Below are 21802 nucleotides of genomic sequence, written 5' to 3' on the forward strand. Positions count from 1 at the left end.
TTTAGCTGAATAATAGTTATTCTTAAGTAACCCAACATCAAAATGCTATCGTCCCTACCACCAGTACTTCTTTCCATAAAATTTTTCAATTCATGAAGTTACTGCTGATAATTAGATCAAGAGTATTGTTGTTGCCTTTATTTTGTTGCCTCTGTATTCAGTAAATCCATAAGTCTTCTTCTACTGAATGACTATTACACAAGTTTTAATAAAAAAAAAAAAACCCAAAAAACTTCAGGATGAGACATTCTAATATTTGTCTATTTGACTGTGCTGAGTATAATGTACAACTATACAGCTACTAATGCACACCCATACAGTCTATATAGTTGTATATTATACTCATCAAAATTGCCCATAACATACTGGTACAAGGCCTAGGTGTAAAATGTGGCATTTCAGACAAGGCATTGGTGTCAAATGTGCTTTGATCTGCGGTTGTTTTTTTTTCTGCATTCTGAACAAGATATTTGTCCATTTGATTGAATGTCTGTTTGATTTTTCGTTTTTTCTCCATGGGTAAACTGTTTGAAGAAGCTTCACCTTCAAACCTTCAAATGGTATGGACCAGGCAGAAGAGCTTCACTGGCAGGGGACAAAATTTAACATTTGTATTTTTGGATGGGATTCCTATGTTAACTGATTAAAGTATTAATAAGTTTTATATTTTCCTTTTTTTTTTTTTTTTTTTTTGACTGAGTTGTTTAGTTTTAAGGCCTTGTTATAGCTATGGTAGGGCAAGCCTCTCTCTCTCTTTACTCCTAAACAGCAAAAAACAATGATGGAGTTACTGCAACATGACCCAGAGTAGCTGGAGTCTTTTAAGTCCAAGTCGGCCAAAGAAAAGGCTGATTTTGGACAGAAGATATATAAAACTATACAAGATACCTTTTCAGATATGGATCCTAAGGGGATAGAGGTGTTGACCAACTTCCTTGATATTGAACCTTTAAGACTATATATATCCAAAGTGACTAGGCTTCAGTGAGTGAACCTGAGGTTTCTAGCACCCAAGGACCTAGAGTTCAGCAATATTGTGTGGGGGTTTACTGCATGTATCAGGGCTGATAAGGAAGTATCAATTGAATTGAGTCAAAGTACTGGACTCTGGAGAAGATGAACATTTTGCTAAATCTTTAGGAAGAAGAAGTATCTAGTGAACCTGTGCCTAGTGTTCACTGTGTTCTGTGGAAGCCTTTGTAAGTTTCCACATGCTCTGGTGGACTATAAGTTCAGCCTCAGTGATGTTAACTCTAGATGAAGTGGTGCAAGGTAAAGATCAGTAAAACTTGAAATTCCTTGAAGGAAGCAAGAAACTTCATAAATTTGTGTCAGTGTTTGAACATGTTAAGTTCAAAGTTCAGTTTTGATCTTAAACTTTAATCTGACTGATGCAATATCAGGTCAGATTAGAGTTTCAGATCAAAGTCTCTCAAGAAATGTTGATTCAGTAGTGCCATTGAGGACTCGCTCTTTGAATAGTGTTAGTATTAATAGTGGAAACAATTCAAGAAAGCAAATTTATACAGCATTAGCAAAAAAAAAAAAAAATCCTATTTCACTCATCCATCTTCTCCAGTAGTTTTGTCTAATTCTTCCTTGAATTTATTTAAACTACCCACTTCCACAACAGACATAGACAACTTATATTAAAAATAGCATCTTCCTACTGATGTTTTATCTAAGTCACGGTACAAACTTTTTGAAACCCACTCATATATCATTCACAAAACCCCATGAGCTATCCTGGCAGCCTCCTTGCATTGTTCAGTGAATTTCATATCAGGCTGCACAATTACTCCCATTTCCTTTTCATTTTCCACTATCCTGAGTGTAGTACCACACAGTTCATACGTTATTCTGGGATTACGTCTACCCTTATACAGTACCTTGTATTTGTCAGTGTTAAATTTCAATTGCCATTTCTCAGCCCATGTGCCTAATTTTTCTACATCTTGTTGCAGCAGCATACTTTCCTTACTGTTGTTCACTACCCTGTCAACTTTGTATCATCTGAAAACCTCAACATTAGGTCTGAGCTGTTCTCATCAATATCATTAATAAATGGCACCTCCATAGCCAGGTGAGCAGGAGAAGCAGTGCATAGCATATGCTTCTTGATTAGACCGGGGTTCGAGAGGCACCTCCGTAGCCAGGTAGCCAGGCGGTCTAATCAAGAAGCACACACTTCTTGATTAGACTGGGGTTCGAGCCCGTCACCACCAAATAGGATGTGGAAAGGTCAGGGAATGACCACCACATATTCCCAGAGCAATATGGCCTTAGTTGCTAATGCTCCTAAAAAAAAAAAAAAAACTGGGGTTCGAGCCCGTGACCACCAAATACGGAGGAAGCGGAAAGGTCAGGGAATGACCACCGCATATCCCCGGAGCAATATGGCCTTCGTGTTAATGCTTCTTAAAAAAAAAAAAAAAAAAATCATTAATAAATACAGAAAACAACAACAATGAGCCCAGCACCGAAGTCTGTGGGACTCCATTAACAACTTTAGTCCACAAAGAGCATTGTCCATTGATAACCACCCTTGATAAAGTGAAAGTTACATTATATGCATCGGATAATGAGTTTTTGGGATTCATCCTTGAGTATACACGGATGAGCCAAAACATTATGTCACCTACCTGATATGATGTTGGTCCTCCATGTGCAGCCAAAACAGCTCGTACCCGGAAAGGCATGGATGCTACAAGATTTCTAAATGTGTCTTGTGGTCTCTGGTACCAACACGTAACCAGCAGATCCTTTAACTCCTATAAGGTCTGTGGTTGAGATGCCGCAGATTGGAGTTGCTGTTCAAACACAAACCACAAATGCTTAGTGGGATTGATGTCTTGGGAATTTGGAGGCCAGGGTAATACCTGGAAGTCTTCCTCATGTTCTGTGAACCAGTCTCAAACAATCCGGCCTGCTGAAAGATGGCACCGCCAGAGAGGGACCGTTGCCATGAAAGGGTGTACTTGGTCAGCAGTGTACTTGGTCAGGTAAGTGGTAGACATACAAAGGGTGTACTTGGTCAGGTAAGTGGTAGACATCAGAGTGCCCGACACATGGATGACTGGACTCAGGGTATCCCAGCAGAACATTGCCCAAAGCACGACACAGCTGCCATCGGCTTGTTTTCGTCCGACAGTGCATCTGGGCACCATCACTTCCCCAGGTAAATGACGCACATATCTGGCCTTCCACATGGTGCAACAGGAAACATGATTCATCGGACCAGATGACATTCTTTCAATCACTCAAGGTCCAGTTTCAATGCTCGCATGTCCATTGTAGGCGCTCTCGCTGATAAACCTTGGTTAGCGTAGTCACTCGGAATAGCCTGCAGCTACACAGCCTCATTTTCAGCAGGATTCGATGTACTGTGTGTTGTGACACATTTCTCTCTTCACCAGCATTCCATTTACCGGCGAGTTGTGCTACAGTTGCCCTTCTGTTGCCACGTACTGTTCGGGAGAGCCTTTGCTCCCTTCGAGCATCGATGAGCCGTGGTTGTCCAGCACCTTGCTGGCGGTTCATGGGTATCCCCTCCTCGGACCACTTTCAGTAGGTACTAACCATGGCTGACTGTTAGAGTCCCACCAGGGGTGCCATTTCGGATATGCTCCAACCCGGCCATCTGCCCATTACAGTTTGGCCTTTGTCAAACTTGCTTAAGTCCACTGTCTTTCCCATCTGAAGAGCAAGAGTAAGACTGATTAACAGAGCTCAGTATCAGGTGTTTTTTATACCATGTCCCGACCCACACATGTGCCGTAGTTCACCTGCAGTTGCTTCGATTTGCATAATGACTAGCTGGTCATAATGTTTTGGTTCATTGGTGCATTCATTCTGCCCCAATATTTTATTTATTTGCATTTATGAATTTTGTTTGATTTTAAATCTTTTTCCCAAAATTTGCCTCCTAAAATCTGGTGCCTCAGAAGATATGCTGTTTCAGATTTAGAAAAGTATGCATAATGAATTCAGCAGTAATACCTACACTATGAAAATAATTATAGTGCCATTAGCATCCACTCTGCTTAATGTGGTGATATTTGCAGAAGAGAAGTTAAACAGAAAACTTTTTTTCAAACCTGTCCTCTTCATTTACCTGAACTGATAACCCCCCCCCCACTGCCCAACTCACACAGACTTCAGGATGGTTTTATAGAACTAGTGCTGTTTCTTTTTTTTTTCCTGAAATCTTACATGAGGTTAGATTTAGAGCAGCTGTTTAATTTTGTCTAGGTAACAGCTGCAGTCTGATCCCCATCTGTAGTGTCATCCATTGTTTTATGGTTTCCACAGTACTGGCGTGAGGACAGGATTCAGCAAGAATCCAGCAACTGGCCAGTGTCAAATTTAGTGTTGTATGTGCTCAGTGGTGTATTGATCATTAACTGAGTTCTGAATAAAGTATCACAGGTATTCATGTAATGTCCTTTCAAAACTATACTAACTTGCCACTTTATTAGGTACACTTTCCTAATAGTGAATAGGTCCTCCTTGAGCCCTCAGAACAGTTTAGATTCAGCATTGCATAAACTCAGTGAGGTGCCAAAATCATGCAGCAAGGGTGCTGGTCTGTGTTGACTCAGTTGCTTCCCACAGTTATTACAACTTGAATATTGTGGATCTCTACTTCAAAATGTTTTTTTTTTCTGCCTCATCCCACTGGTTCTTAATGGGGTTGTGATCTACTGACTAGGGAGGCCACCACAGTAAGCTGAATTCAGTCATGTTCCTGGAAGAACCTATTTGCAAATGTGTGTGTGTGTATATATATATATATATATATATATATATATACACACACTGAGTTTATATATACACATAACTGAGTTCTGAATAAAGTATCACAGGTATTCATGTAATGTCCTTTCAAAACTATACTAACTTGCCACTTTATTAGGTACACTTTCCTAATAGTGAATAGGTCCTCTTTGAGCCCTCAGAACAGTTTAGATTCAGCATTGCATAAACTCAGTGAGGTGCCAAAATCATGCAGCAAGGGTGCTGGTCTGTGTTGACTCAGTTGCTTCCCACAGTTATTACAACTTGAATATTGTGGATCTCTACTTCAAAATGTTTTTTTTTTCTGCCTCATCCCACTGGTTCTTAATGGGGTTGTGATCTACTGACTAGGGAGGCCACCACAGTAAGCTGAATTCAGTCATGTTCCTGGAAGAACCTATTTGCAAATGTGTGTGTGTGTGTGTGTGTGTGTGTGTGTGTGTGTGTGTGTATATATATATATATATATATATATACACACACACACACACACATGCTGCATCTTCATATATTCTTGTCTTTTGCTGACTGCAATGGAATCCAGTTTGGTCATCGGCTACAATACCCTATTGATGACGGGAGATGATGAGTTGTGCATTCTGAAGTATCTCTTTGTCTGACTGTTACCTTTTTGTTACCATACACAAGTCTTTTCAGTCTCTGTTGGCTGCTTGCACCAAAGAACTGTTTTCAACCACAGGATCACCATTTTCTTCTGGTTGTTGTTTGTTATTGGACCAATCTTTATACATTGCAGTTACTGAGGTATTGGTGGATTATACTGGTAAGAAACTTCATAAATTTGTGTCAGTGTTTGAACATGTAAAGTTCATAATTTATTTAGTGTCAATTTCCATATCACATTCAGATTCACTTTAATCATTATAGCTATTTTAGCACTGAATTGCACATATGCTACATCCCTAGGTACCTGCCCACCTGTTTTATATCACATAGCACGAACATGCTGCTGTTTATGAAACCATTTATGAAAAGGGTAGTCTTAGTTAATTGATTTGCTTGGTTATATAAATGAATTTGTTATACACATAAATTTTGATATTTTGTAGTTTCTTGTCCATTTTCTATTGCAATAATTTTTTTTTTTTTTGGCAAAGTATGGCAAAATTTTTTTTTTGGCAAACTATGGCAAAGATTTTTAGATTACAGTATTTTCCAAAATCGTAACTGTGAAAGAATCTATTCATGATGGATACACTGCAACCATGAAGGGATGTACCTGGTTCAAAACTTATGATATCCAAATCTTGCTTGTACTAATGGGTGTGTGGGCTTATCTGTTTTTGTCACATTCTGGTCATCCCTGATGAGAGGACCAGATGAGAATGAAATTGATAACGCAATTCCCCATTTCTTTGTTTAGTAAATAAGGTTTTAGATTTGTTGTCTTTGTTCATACTTCATAGCTTTTCATTGTTTCCAGTATACTTGTAAAAAATGGACTAAAATTTATGTATTTAATGCAAGTTCGAATATTCAAAATAATTTTAAATCTTAACAAGATGGTGACTTTATTATCATTTGTGGTAGTGGAACACAGGCATCTAAAGTTGATGATTCCTCTGCTTTGAGGTCAGTAAATAATTATGATTATTTGATCTCTTTTGCAAATTTTAAATTTTGTTGCATTTTAAAGAAAAAGTTTATTAAAATCTACCTGGCTAGTATTAATTAATTTTCTTAAAGTTATTATGCTAAGCATATAATTTATTATACAGCTTTTGTTTTACATTTGTTATATAAAATTAATTCTCATTTTTCACAATTTTTTTTTTTTTTTTCTGATTTTGTTATTTAGCTTTATTCCAAGACTGTTTTCCATGCTATCAGGAGTGTATGGTGTATTTCGAGCTTTAATCCTTGAAGTCATATGTTCCAGAGTAACTGATATTGAAAATTGCTTTTTGGAAATGAAAAATGCAAGGCTTTTAGAAATGTTGGAACACAAGTTAGGACCTCTTTCTCTTTTCTTAGATTTTTGCATATTATGAATTATCTGTATATGAAGTGTGAGAAGACATTCTTCTAATGAGAAAGATTTAATTCAACAGAATCAACAAAATTATGAATACAGTGTTAACTTCTATTAAGAGTGCTGTTATTATGTTTACATTTATTCTTTTTTATAAAATTTATCATAAATTATATTTATCATGTTGTTATTAAATTTATTATGAAAATTTGATGTTCATATATTTACTTGTGCAATATATTTTAATGTTAAAAAAAATTCCCCCTCCATTTTTTTTCCAAATTCAGTGTGTTTACCTACCTCTTTTATGAAACTAAAACATTATTGTGTAAATAACATACATGAAAAAACCTAAAACCACCCGGGTGGTAGAAGGTATCTTCAAGTTTTAATTAGAAATTTTCAATATAGGCTCCTTTAGTGATTCTGCAGATGTCCCACATATCCAGTTCTCCTAGGTTAAGCACAGCATATCTCTGTAAAAGTGGCTGATTGCTTCATAAGTGAGTTGCTTAAGTTCCATAATATTTCCTGGCATTGGTGAAGCATGCACCTTGTCTTTCATGAATAATAAGAGAGTAAATTCTGCATGGAATCAGATAAAGGGATTGTGGCCACAAAATCTTGCATTCTATTTCCCAGGAAATGCTGTGTTCAGGTATACATGAATTTCTTTGTAGTATTGTGGTGGAGCACCATATTTTTGAACACCATTATTTTCATCTTACATTTGGGGTATAAGGAAATTTTTTTATGCTCCACCTGCTGATAACATGTATAGGTACATGCCATTTGTAATAGTAGCTTCTCCAAAGAAGAAGAAGAAGAAAGGTCCATACACTTTGCAATGTGTTATCCTGAAAAAGGCCAATTTCTGCTACAATTACACTTTTGAATTATTCTACATTTATTGTCACGTGCACATTTTCTGTTGTTGAATAAAAACTGGAAGATATCCTCTATTCAGGATTTTGTGTTATGTAAATATCATTATTTATACAAATTATTGTTTGTATGCATATTATTTGTTGTGTTTGAATACAACAAATAATATGCAATAATATGCATATTTACAAATTATACAGGATTTCCACAATGAATGCTTAGGCTTTACAAAAAAAAGTACTTTAGATGAAACCAGTTAGTAGTGTATATATAATACTTTTGTTACTTTTATTTTATTTGTAGAACCCAAATAGTTTTTATTCATTGTTTTTTTTTTTTTATTCATCTCAAAGCATTTTGTAATGTTATTACACAACTTCACTGTGTGTAAGCACGCATATGTGTGTGAGTACATGTGCTAATAACAGTATAGCACACAATATATATATATATATATATATATATATATATATATATATATATATATATATATATATATATATATATATTTTTTTTTTTTTTTTTTATTTTTATTTTTTTTTCCCATACTTGGTCAAGAATCTCAGGCATAATTCTTTCATTTTCTTTTGTGATGGCTTCTTTTGAGTGAGCCATATCACCAACCTTTTTGCTTTGGACAATATTCTTCACACAAAGAAGTTGAGTGTAGGACTATTTGGGGCTATGCCATTTTCCCAAAACTTTTAATTTCCTTGGGGGATAGGGGGGTGGATAGGCTGTATGTTTGTTTGAGTTCGTATAAAATTTCTACTGGGTCATTATTCAAAAATTGGATTGCCGCTGAGTAGAAACACACAAGCACAGGAATTAAAAAAAAAAAAAAAAAAACTATAACAAGAATATTAATGCAGTCATAGCTGGATGGCAGATATTGAAAAAGACAAGGACTGTTGAAGTTGTCACATTGTTGGAAATTATCAAATTCTTTTGTGTTTATTGAAAATTAACTGTTGTACTTGAACATTCGTGGCAGGATCATATGTTTTTGTCATTGGACCTTCAAAACTTTGAAAAACAAACAACAACAACAAAAAAAAAATCTTTTACAATGCTTTCTTACAGAATCTGATAGTTGATCTTGGGAAATGAATAGATAAATTATTTTAGTCATGGACTCTTGGATATGACATGCAGAACTGGCCATAAATGCAAACCATACACAAATCCATTTTGGTTATGCTTATGAGACATCGACTAGTTCTCAATAAAAACAAAAGAATTTCATCATTGGAATCTGCTTTGAATTCAAAATGGCACTGGGTATCAGGGATACTTGGTATGTAAATACTCCATTTACCAGTTTGTCTGCATTACATTGTTTTTCAGTTTACATCAGTGAAACTTCTTTACTTATATAAATTCTGGAAGGATGGGGATGAATTGGGGGTCCACTTGATATTGATGGTTCGTTCGTTGATAATCCTGCTCGGATGGCTGATAGACTGAGTGAGTGTTTTGCCTCTACATTCACACGAGGAATCCTGTAGGGAAGTGGAGGACAGAAGTTTATTAAGCCGTAACAGTGAGCTAGATGAAAGCAAAGAAGAGAAAAAAATTGTTGAGGTTAAATCTGAGAAGGGCACCTGGGGTGGATGGGATCTGTCCACTTATATTAAAGGAGGCAGCAAAGGAAGTAAGCGGTCCCTTAGCCGTGGTTGTGAGGGCATCCTTGGACTCAGAGAGCGGGTGGTTGGTTGGTGGAACAGACTTCCATCCCTTGTCGTGGAAGTTGATAGCCTAAATAAGTTTAAGGCTCAGCTGGACAGGTATTTCGAACGAACAGAGGGGTGAAGTGGAAGTGGTTATTTTTTATTTATTTTATTTTATTTTATTATTTTTATTATTTTTTTTTTTTTGGCTGATGCTGCATAAGCTTGCTTTCTTGCATCAAATGCCTCTACTAATGCTACTGCTAATGCATGGCTCCAGAATAGTCCTACCCTCTCTATTTTCTGGTGAGCAAAGTAAGAACAGTGGGTGGGTTGAGAGAGAACTTCGAAATAACATCAGGTTTAAGACAAAGAGCACTCTGTCACCACTACTATTCATAGCTGTCATGAATGATGTGCAATGTAGAGTGGCAGAACAACTTGGACAAGACCAGATGAAAGTGATGTTCTTCACAGATGACCTCTGTGTATGGGGGAGAGAGCAAGGAACAAGTTTAATGGCAAGTTGATGTGTGGACTAGTATGGGCAAAGACTTTGGACTAGTTTTCAGTCAGGAGAAGAGTGAAGTAATGGTTCTAAAGAGGGGTGGCATGCCTGACGGATACATTAAAATGGAAGGGAAAACGCTGAAAATGGTTAACAACTTCAAATATCTAGGAAGCACCATCACAAAGACTGAAGAGATAGATGAAGAAATAAGTAGAAGGATACAAGTAGGTGGGAATTTCTACAGGCAGACAAGAGATCTGATCTGGAACAGGAACATACCACTGAAGTGTAAGCATGCTATATATCAAACCTATTACGTACCAGGGGGGGAAGAGACCAAGGATGAGTTGGCAGAACAATAAAGACTGATGTCCTATTGGAAGAGAATTCAGAATTTATCCTCACTTTCCATGTCATTGGTCCCAAACTTAGGAACACAAAATTTTCTTGTGTCCATACAGGCATTGCCATTGATAATTTTTTTCAGCATAGAAAAATGGGCTGAAGATGCATATCTGTATCAAGAAACACCAGGTGTTCAGCCTATATCAGGCAGATTTTAAATACCCGTATTTGATGCCAGTTAACATAGCGCCATGTTAACTGGCAGTTATTTGGTGCCATGTGAAAGATCACCTTGCTTCTGAAGCAAACCAGGAACTCTGGTTTGTCATCCAGTTTTGGGGAAAATAAACTGGATTTTGCATACATGTAATTTTTCTAGTTAATGTCAAAACTGATTTTAATTTTAACAGCAGAACTTTCATTCTTGATTACAACTCAATTTTCAAGGACTTCTAATGTAGGACAATCTGATTTCTTTCTTCAGTTGAGGAATACTCTATTATGTTGAGGAATACTCTATCATCTACTCCAGTTATGTCTCCTTTTTGGATAATACATGTTTTGGTTTGAATTGCTTGAAGCACCTTGATATATTGTCTTCACAAAGTGGATCTTTGTGATTCTCTCTCTCTCTTCTAAATTTTAATTGGACCAAAGTCACCAGTTTCAGGTCAGTTGGCCACAAGATTGCACACAGCCTTATATTTATTGGTATTCATCACAATAACCTTCCAAAAATAAAAAGGGCTAAGGTAAAGAAAGCCAACAAGAGAACCATGGGAAACTTCTACCAATCAAAAGCATTTCCCGGTACTACAGCTTCTCCTTGCATTCTCAGTAAACAGATGGTGTGTATTATCGGTAGTGACAGTAGATGTCGATAACAATGTATTGATTAGTTTTTTCTTATTATTAAAAGCAGATTATTAGAGTTGTTGAGTGGGCTGAAATTTACTTATGTGTACACCCTCCAGCAGATTGCTTCAGTCTTAGTCTGTTTATCCCCCCCCCACCTCCCACTGTTTTAACCCAATATGAAAACAACTTCTATAGATGGCGCATGTTATCGGTAGCTGCAGTAGAAGTAATTTTCTTATTGGGTTAAAACAATGGAAAAGACTGAGACTGAGGCAGTCTGGAAGTTGTACCCATAAGTAATGAGAGTGTAATGCCTTCAGCCTCGAAGGCATTACACTCATGAACTCCAATAATCTGCTTTTAATAATGAAAAAAACCAATCAATACATTGTTATTGACTTCTACTACCATTACCAATAACACGCACCATCTGTTTACCGAGAATGCAGAAGAAGAGCTGCGGAACCAGGAAATGCGTTTGACTGCTAAAAGTTTCCCATGGTTCTCATGTTGGCTTTCTTTACCTTCGCCATAAAAAGTACTGTGCACTGTATGATTATATAAAAAGTTAATAATTATATAATTATTAACTTTTTATATCTGTGTATAAAATATTCTAATGTCCAACTGTAAGACCCGATTAACACCAATAAAGGAGTGAAACAAAGATGTGGACTATCACCAAATTTATTTAATATCTACATCAATAAAATTCTTAAAGAATGGAAACAAACAATTAACAACGGAATACAGTTGAACAACAGGAATAAAATCCAAACTATATTATATGCTGATGATCAAGTTATAATCGCAAAATCCGAAGATGAACTACAGATAGCAGCAAATGAACTTAATAAAATAGGCAAAAAGTACGAGATGAAAATCTCCACCTCAAAAACAAAATCAATGGGATTATGTGGAAAGAACATACAAAGAGTCAAAATTGTTATTGATGATAAAATAATAGAACAAATATCTGACTTCACCTATTTGGGAAATTTAATATCAAATGAAGGGAAAGACATCCACACTAAACTACAAAAATATAATAAAATGAATGGAACAATTAAACGCCACTTCGGAAAACAAATGACAACCGAAACAAAATTACGACTGCACAACATCACTTCAAAACCAGCCCTCTTCTACAGCTGTGAGACTTGGGTCATAAATAAGAAAGATGCACACAAACTAGAAGGAGCACAAATTAAATTTTTAAGACAATTATTAGGCTTTACAAGACTAGACCACCAAAGAAATATAGATATCCGCGAGAAATTAAAAGTAGATAACATTGTAAATGACATAAAACGGTATCAGGAAAAATGGATCAGCCACATAGAAAGAATGAACCCAGACCGGATCCCAAAATTAGCCTTTAACTACAAACCTACAGGCAAGAGAGATGTGGGTCGACCAAGACAACAATGCTACAATGGAACAGGTCTTAAAATACCTAAGCCGGACCAGGTTCATGATGATGAGGATGAACTATGTAATAATTATTATATAAAATCATATGATTTATACAGTTGTGTACCTGCATCCTCTGATTCGGTATCCACTGATTCAGTTAACCATGGGAAAAAAAATGAAAAAACTTAACACGTACTACTCGCATGTCCAATATGATGCTTCCCTTTATTTTTTACAATGTCGCATATGGTTTGGTCACCAACATTATATTGGTTCTTTAGATTTTTAACGGATGCACTGTTTTCAAACTTTTGAATAATTTCATGTTTTTGTTTAATTTGAAAGTACAACTCTTGCATTTGCCCATCATTTTCACGATTTCTAAACACAAAAAAAAAAAAAAAAAAAAAAAAAATCCGACATCCTTGAAATAAATAGCAAAACAAAATTTGTCCTTTTGCGGCGCGACAGAACACAACAATCGATGTGACACACTAAATCAAACTAAACATTTGGTCTCGCTCGCTCTCTCTTTTTTTTGTCTTGAGCCGTAGGTGTGAAGACAGCGGGGGTTGCAAGATAATAGGTACACTAATCTCCCAATGACGACTTATAACGCCAGTTCTTATTTACGACTTTCAAAATATCTGTTTATACCTATTCTAGTTATTACTTGAATTTTATGATTTTTGGTCTTTTTTTTTTTTAATTTCGAGATGTGTCCTCATAAATCGAGTCTGCTGTACTTTATTGTATGTATGTTAAAAAATATGTATGCTATAACAAGAAAATCACGTTATATATGGGGTCAGCAGGTGTTAGCTTATATCCGCAGTTTCAACCCTCCACGGTAAGTCTTGGAACATATCCCCCGCAGATATGAGGGTCTTACTGTATTGTATATAAATCATATGATTATATAAATAAAAAGTGATATGATTATTTAAATGAACAAAATTGTAATGTAGAAAAAATTTTGAGTTGGTAAAACGAATAGCCAAAAGTATAACGAACAGTAAAAACCTGTGGTGTTTTTTTTTTTTTTTTTAATCCACTTAAAAAACTAAATTATTCATATATGGAAGCCCTGTATATAAATAATTTATACACAACATTGCCCAGCATTTTGAAGTTGCTGTGGGGATACATTATTTTGAATGTGTGTACTATTTGTTTCCATCATCAGTGATTGTGAGAACAATTTGGAGATACTCAACATGAATAATTTATTAATTTTTTTTGTTTTTAATGAATATGTATATTAATTTATTAAATTTCCAGTGGTATGTTGTTGTTACACTGCGAGTAATGCAGTTGTAGTTATCACTCAGTGACAGTGATATCCACAATCAAAGGTCCACAAAGACTGGCATACTGATGACATAACACATATTATCAGCAGGTTGTCTCTTGTAAAAGGGATGGTTATTCCTCTGGGAAAGAGAAATGATTGAGCTTATGCCCATTCAATCATGAGGAGACAGTAGAGGAAGTCACTGCACAATATTGTGTGGGGTGAATTTCCTGTACTCTGGAAATAGTTGCTTCCATTGCCTGTTTCTAGAAGGCTAATTTGCTGGTCTGGTATATTATGCTTCATTTTGTACCAGTATATGTGTATTGACTCTTCATGCGACATGGCATATAGGTATAGCATAAACCACTATATTCACTAGTTACTTCATGCATAGCAGTAGTAGTCTCATGATTTAGGACAGTAGGTTGCAAACCTACAGCTCTGGTACAAAGGTGGCATGAGAAACTATCTTAATTGGCACTACAACATAATTAATCATCTAAACACAGCAATGCTGTGAAGGCGGGTACAGATAGGTGTGATTATGTATTAATTTGAATTCAGAATAAAGTATTCTAATTGCATGTTTTTAATGACACTGACATACCTGCACTAGGTGATATGAACAAAGGAATACATGTTGTGGTATCAAAATTTTCAGATGGTGCCAACTTTGGGAGAGTGGTTAATGGTCATCTCAACTATCGCTCCGAACAACTTGAATAGGTTTTAAGGGCCGTCAGAAAAGTGGAAGTTATGTTTTACTATTGCAAAATGTAATTTATTGTATTTCAAAAATAGCGACCTCAAAATAACTTATGCTTTGACTTGTAGGAGTTAAATTAAAAATAGCAGAGAGAATGAGACAAGGATTTGGTGGGGATTACGATATAGACAGCATGAAGTTTTCAGTGCTGTGTAGATAGGCAGCATTGATCATTGATTTTCCCATGGTGCCCCATTGATGATTTATTGAATTTGTTTGTAGAGGTGGGCAAGTTCTCATGCAATATAAGACAATTGTAACACCAGGTTGGGAATACTCATCCAAGTAAAAAAGTCATCAAACTTTTTGAATTGAGTCCATTAGGTACCTTGGGGGTGGAATTTGATTGGGGTCAACTGATATATCAGAAGACATATACAAGTATTTCCACATTTTATAAAATCTGAAAAAAAGGCAACATGTTTTTAATTATTATTATTATTTTTTAATTAAACACCTCAGAAGTGCTACAGAGTATATTAGAACAGTGCATTCTAATATCTGAATGAAGCACACACACACACACACACACACACACGAGTTGTTAAAATGAAAGTATTCCTATGTAGAGGGCTCTGGAGAGAGCCCTAAGGCTTGTACTGAAGAGAAATTTGGACAACAGGTACAATGAAGAATGCGCTTGCCATTTATTGGGAAAAAAAAAATCGTTGAGTTTTGTCACTGTATGGCTCGTAACTATCTTAGTTACAATTATGCAAATAACTTACATTATTTGCATAATCGTAAGTTATTGCCACAGTGCCACTACTCAACTCTACTGTACTGTATAAAAGCAAAGCAAAGCAGTCTCTTCAAAATCGTACAGTAGACGTTTGCCTGCACTACAGCAGTAATGCCAACAACATTGCAGGAAAGGCACTATTAGTGAAGCTGTACTATCAGAACAGCAACACTGCAGCTGCATGGACCTATGACTGTTTGTGCTGTCCGCAAAATGATTGCAAATTTTGAAGTGACAGGACATCTTGGTGTTCAACCAGGTAAATGTCGATGCTTGAGTTTTTACTGTATATTTTCTTTGAGTTTAACTTCTGTTCCAGGAAAATTAATGGAGGCACTGGTTAAAGAAGCACTGCAGGATCATCTAGAGAAGACTTCAGTTATAGCTTGGACACAGCATGGTTTGTTAAGGGAAAGTCTTGCCTGACCAATTTGATTGGATACTATGATGCAGTCACAAAAGAACTGGATGCAGGGAATAACTTTAATATTATATATTTGGATCTTAGAAAGGCTTTTGATACTGTTGCACATGGAAGACTGCTGCACAAATTGGAGCAGTGTGGCATTGGAGGGAAATTGATGCTATGGATAAAGGGATGGTTGAGGGGGAGAAGACAGAGTGGTAATCAGTGGACACTGCTCATCGTGGACTATTGTTATTAGTGGAGTCCCTCAGGGTTCAGTGTTGGGTCCATTATTGTTTTCTGTATTTATAAATGATATCAAGCTTAACGTCCAAGTTTGCAGATGATATGAAGGTTGGCAGGGTTGTTAAGGACACTAATGACATTACGCTGCTGCAACATGATCTGAAAAGGTTGAGTAGATGGGCTGAGAGGTGGCAAATGAAGTTCAACATTGACAAATGTAAAGTACTACATATGTGAAACAGCAAGAGTAGCTTATGGTGTCTTGTCAATGATATACAGGAATTTTTCTAGCAGGGATAAGGTGGTGATTATTCCCTTGTATAAGGCAATGGTCAGGCCACACCTTGAGTACTGTATACAGGTCTGGAGACCTCATTTCAAGAAGGATGTAGAGCTGCTGGAACGAGTAAAGAGAAGGGCAACAAGATTAGTGAATGTAACAAAGGGTTTCTCTTACGAAGAAAAGCTTAAGTTTTGCAAATTATAGTGTCTGGAGACTAGGCACCAGCGAGGTGATCCAGTAGAGGTGTATAAAGCCTTGAATGGTTTGAGCATGCTCAATGCCGATGGGATTCTCCCTCTTGCTCAGAATAATCACCCGAGAGGGCATAAATTCAGATTGAGGAAAGACAGATGTAGGATAGATGTGTGAAAATTTGCCTTTAGCCAGCAGGTATTGGTTGGTGGAACAGACTTCCATCCCTTGTTGTGGAAGTTGATAGCCTAAATAAATTTAAGGCTCAGCTGGACAGGTATTTCGATCGAACGGAGGGGTGAAGTGGAAGTGTTTTATTTTGGCTGATGCTGCATAAGCTTGCTTTCTTGCATCATATGCCTCTACTAATTCTAATATATTTATTTCTTTATTTTTAGATTTTATATGAAAGTCTGCAATAATATCTTTCATGAAGCTATTACAATCAGGTGATGTCTAATAGTATATGCAAAGAAAAATATATAAACAGAAAAATGTTAGTACAGTCAGTCCTCGTATAGCACGATAGTTGCGTTCCTAGAAACCCTCGTGCAATGCAAAATCGTGCAATATAAACAACAGGCCCTATGGGAAAAATGGGGTTAGGTGCCGACCACCCAAGATTGAACACACAATTGTAACCAAAACACAATAAATAATCGTAATAAAATGCGTAAGTATTTTATTATGACTATTACGTAATAAAATATTGCTAATGCTTTTACTTCTATTGTAAGCAAACTTGTTTTTTGTTTGATTTTCTATCCAAACAGATGACAGCCGTTCCATCTCTAATTCTTTGTTTCTTAATCTAATGGATTTTAATTACACTTTGAGTTGTTCCTGCTATAAAACTTGTTTTTATTTTCTCCGCATTCTTTGTAATTCTCGGCGTTGCCTCATTTAGGTCTGTAGCATGTGCAATATCACATGGTCTTTCATTTCGCTTAAAGCGATTCACAATTTCATATTTTTTTCTTTTTGCGACAGAGGCGGACTGGCCTAGTGGACTAGTATGAGTCCACTACAAATTTTCCCGAGTAAGAGTTTTTGACCCAGTCCGCCTCTGTTTATCGATATTGCTTTTCTTTTTCTCTCTGAATCTGCAGTATCTTCACGAGGACATTTCCTTTTCACACCTTTTAAGTATTTTACTCATTTTTAGGCAACAAAGCACAATTACAAAACAAGGAGGCACGCTTGATACACATAAACAAAGCTGCGTGCGTGTAGCAACTGAATAAACAACACCGTAAAGGCTGGATACACTATTAACACCTCACATTTTACTAAAGCACATTTCCTGGGGTTACTACCATAAAACAATAAAAACAATTTCCAGTTTCGTTTCTGCTAGTGGAATCTGTTTTAAACTGGTAGTAAACTCGATCTAATTGCATTTGCGATTATACCAATAGCTGGAATTGCGTTGGTTTTTACGTTATTATGGTGAAATGTGTTTCCCCTTCACTGATATAAAAAAACATAAATACATTTTCAGAATCTTCTCTTCATTCCTATCGTGTTGCGTTCGGTTGGGGTGATTCTGCGTTCGACTGCCATTTCTTGTAAACACAAAGGCGAATCGTGCATAAGTGAATTCGGTTCGTGTTATACACAATATCGTTCCCCTATTTATAAATCGTGTATGATCGAATTCGTGTAGTGTAAACACGTGTTATACGAGGACTGACTGTATAGTTAATGTTCAAAAGCATACTGCTGTTGTTATTTATTTATTTTTTTTTTTTAGGAGCAATTGCAACTAAGGCCATATTGCTCTGGGGATATGCGGAGGTCATTCCCTGACCTTTCTGCCTCCTCCATATTTGGTGGATCATGGGCTCAAACCCCAGTCTAATCAAGAAGCGTGTGCTACGCACTGCTGCTCCTACCCACCTGGCTACAGAGGTGCCACATACTGCTGAACAATCCTATAATTGTATTTTACATGCAATACAAAATGTGTATATTTTGATAACAAAATTTAATTCCTTCCACAGTGTGGCTTTAAAAACGTTTTTTCTGATAAACTGTTTTTCATCTTTTGCTTTCCTCCTATTTACAAATGCCTGATCTCCAGCTTGATTAGTCAAAATTCAGTGACTATATCATTGTAAAATTTCCCACATATGGTCATTTGTGTTTGTTCAGCACGATCATTTACAAAACTTTGTTCTGCAAACTGCTCTACCCACAGTAAGCTTGAGAAGCAAGAAGCTATAATACAAGCCTTAACTGTTGCATTCAGTGGCTTAAAATTGACAAAAATTATTTCCAGAGTTTTTCCAGGACATTTTCCATGATCTTGTCAACTGAAGGTTGTGTCTTGAATTTTTTGTGTGTGTGTGTGTGGGATATTCCTCTGTGACACTGTTCTGTATATGGGATCCCTTTGATTATGGTGTCATTAGTCACTGTTTGTTGCAGAAATTCATTTCTTTTCAGTTCAAACTTGTAGATGGATATTTAATGGAAACAGCAACACGTGCCTTTGGCCTCACATGCTTTCTTGAACAGTAGGTGTTTGTGAATAATTGCCTCTCCCTTTCCAACAGTTATTCACACTTTAAATACAGTATAACACACTGTACTTTGTCTGTTTTTCAAAATCAGCCCTTCAATGTAATGAATATTCACAGATGTAACAGCGTTCATCAGCACAGGATCATCTAGTATGTTAGCAACTTCTTCACAACCTTCAAAAAACTTTTTTTGACCAATAACCATATGATAGGATGTCTTCCCCATATTTTGTATTTAATCTGCGGAGACTTTTAGCTGGTTTTACAGAGATTTGATGATACACTACTGTTCTTGCAAGTTCCATTCTATTATTCTATTGTTAGGTGTTTGTGTCATCTTTTGTGCTACTTTAACTTACAAGTGCAGGCTGTGTGTAAGGTGGTGGGAACATTAACAGAGTAATGTTTCCGCTATTTTCTACAAAGATTATTTTATCGTTCTGGTGCATACTCCTGTAAAACAATCCTCATAAAATGTGCAGACTGCAGAGCATGGCAACTAGAAACCTTTGGAGGTCTGTACTTTAGGTGTATAAGGCTTTGAAAGGGGGTGAGTAAATGGTATGAGGGAGGTATATTTTCATTCTAGTAGAGGCAAGGATAAAGTGGGGTATTAATATAAAATCATTAGTAACAACTGAAGGCCAGATCTTATGAAATTTTACCCCTAGACTGCTTACTGTAGGTCATTGGAATAAGCTGTTTGGTCTGATAAAATACACTTGCCATTGCAGAACGTATGGAATGCCATATGTGCTGCAATGGCAAAGACATATTCCATCCTTGTTTATTAAGCTAATTAACTTAATCTTACCTATGGTATTGTCGGAGACTGTTGTCAGGGAGGTGAGAAATGTATTGTGCAAAAAAGGATAGGTAAAATAGGACTAGGGTATGTCTGCCAGTGGCAAAAGTGTGATGACGTTGTAGAGCAGATATCATCTTTTAAGGGTACTAAAGGTGATATTGTTGTACATGTTGGCACTAACGACATTAATATTAGTACTACATTTGCAAAAAAGCTGCGAGTCAGGGTTAAATTTGAAAGGTATACAATTCTGCCCAGACACGATAAGATAGAGTATATGATGAGATCCTTGTCAATCAATTCAGCACTGGACAAATTGTGCATTGCCCAAGCAGGTAGAATTTTTCCCAGCATGGCCTGTGCTTGTTAACAGGAGAAATTGTTTCTACAGGGATGGGATACACTTAAATAGAAAGGCTGCAAGAATATTTTCTGATGCTATCAAAGCACTGTTAGCTAGATTGAAAATCTGTTGGCTTGGGGGGGGGATTCACAGAATAATAGATTAACAGTAGCTGCAGGCAGAGGTGAAAGAGTGAAAATAGTGACATGTATGCTTGCATGTACACCAATGCTAGGAGTATAGTAAATAAATTTGATGAATTTCATGTGCTGGTCAAGACATCAAAGGCAGATGTTGTTGGAATATCAGAGACATAGTGTCACACATATATAAGGAATGCAGAATTGAAATTTGTGGGGAGTACAATGTGTACACAAAGGGTAAACAATATAGAAGGGGATGAGAGGTCATGATGTATTTAAGAAACACACAACATTTAAGGAAAGGCATCCAGTTGACATATTCACACAGTGGACAGTGCAGTGTTGAGTCAGTTTGGTGTGACACAAGTACTGGGAAAGCAAAATTTAGAATAGGAGTGTGTTATAGGCTTAATGACTCTGATGATTGCTGTGAACAACTGTACAAAGAAATAGAACGGGCCAGTAAATCAGATTGTCTTATAATATGGGATTTTAACTTCCCAGATATAGACTGTAACTTGTGGATTGGTCACTTGCACACTAGCAAGTCTTTTCTGGATTTATTGGATGCTTGTTTTCTACAGCAGCCTGTTCAAAAGGCAACCAGAGGGTGTAATGCACCTGATCCGATTATCAGCAGTCATTATTAATACCTCGAGAATCTCCAGATAAAGGAACCACTACTAGGCTGTGATCACAGAGTACTGATGTGGGATTTACTTTAAGTTGTAACTACCATCAGAAATAAAGGGAAGGGTTTTTGCTTTCATAAAGTTGACTATGGTGGTCGCAGATAGTTTTTAAATTCTATACCTTGAGACCAACTGATGATGTTACCAACAGCAAATTCTAAATGGAAAGCACCCAATGAATTATTCTTTGAAGCTTCTAGGCTTTTCGTACCAACTAAAAAATACTGTTTAAGATTTAGGCCTAAATGGATGTCAGATAAGCTCATGAGACTCGTAGTAGAGAATAAAAATACTTGAAATGTATATAAATTATTAGGAGACATAGATGCCTATGGTACATATAAGATAGTCTGTAATCAAGTCACAAAAGAGGTTATGCAGGTGAAGGCAGATTACAAGAAATCTTTGGCAAAGAATGCAAAGTAAAACAGTGAAGACTTTTTTACTTATGTAAATTCTAGAAAGAAGGGGATGAATCAGATTGGTCTACTTGATATTGATTGTTGATGATTCTGCTCAGGTAGCTGACAAACTGAATGATTGTTTTGCATCTACATTCACACACGAGGGGTTTGTAGGGAAGTAGAGTCCAGAAGCTTATGAAACTCTAACAGGAAGTTAAATGATTTTGCAATAACTGAGAGCAAAGTGTTGGAGAAATTGTTGAATTTGAACATAATGGGATCTATCCAGTTATATTAAAGAAGGCAGCAAAGGAAGTAAGAAGGCTCTTAGCCATGATTATGAGGAGATCCTTGGACTCAGGAGAGATTGCCATGGACTGGAGATGTGCAAGTGTATCCACAATTCACAAAGAGGGATAAAAAGGTGATAAGAATAATTACTGATCTGTTAGATTAACTTCTGTTGTGGGGAAAATAATG

At 36.5% G+C, this 21802-nt stretch overlaps 1 protein-coding gene across 1 annotated transcript in view; it reads left to right on the forward strand.

Moving 5' to 3' along the window:
* Positions 1 to 2964: 2964 nt before the first annotated feature.
* The window catches only part of LOC150083027 (DNA-dependent protein kinase catalytic subunit-like), a 164091-nt gene continuing 145253 nt past the window's right edge, over positions 2965 to 21802 (forward strand). Inside the window, exons 1-2 of the mRNA XM_090378360.1 lie at positions 2965 to 3002; positions 6617 to 6766. Coding sequence (XP_090234486.1) covers positions 2965 to 3002; positions 6617 to 6766 — 188 coding nt within the window. The remainder of the gene's footprint in view (positions 3003 to 6616; positions 6767 to 21802) is intronic.

Source organism: Mastigoproctus giganteus, chromosome 7, assembly GCF_048544385.1.
Source record: "Mastigoproctus giganteus isolate SK-2022 chromosome 7, ASM4854438v1, whole genome shotgun sequence".
NCBI lineage: Eukaryota > Metazoa > Arthropoda > Arachnida > Uropygi > Thelyphonidae > Mastigoproctus > Mastigoproctus giganteus.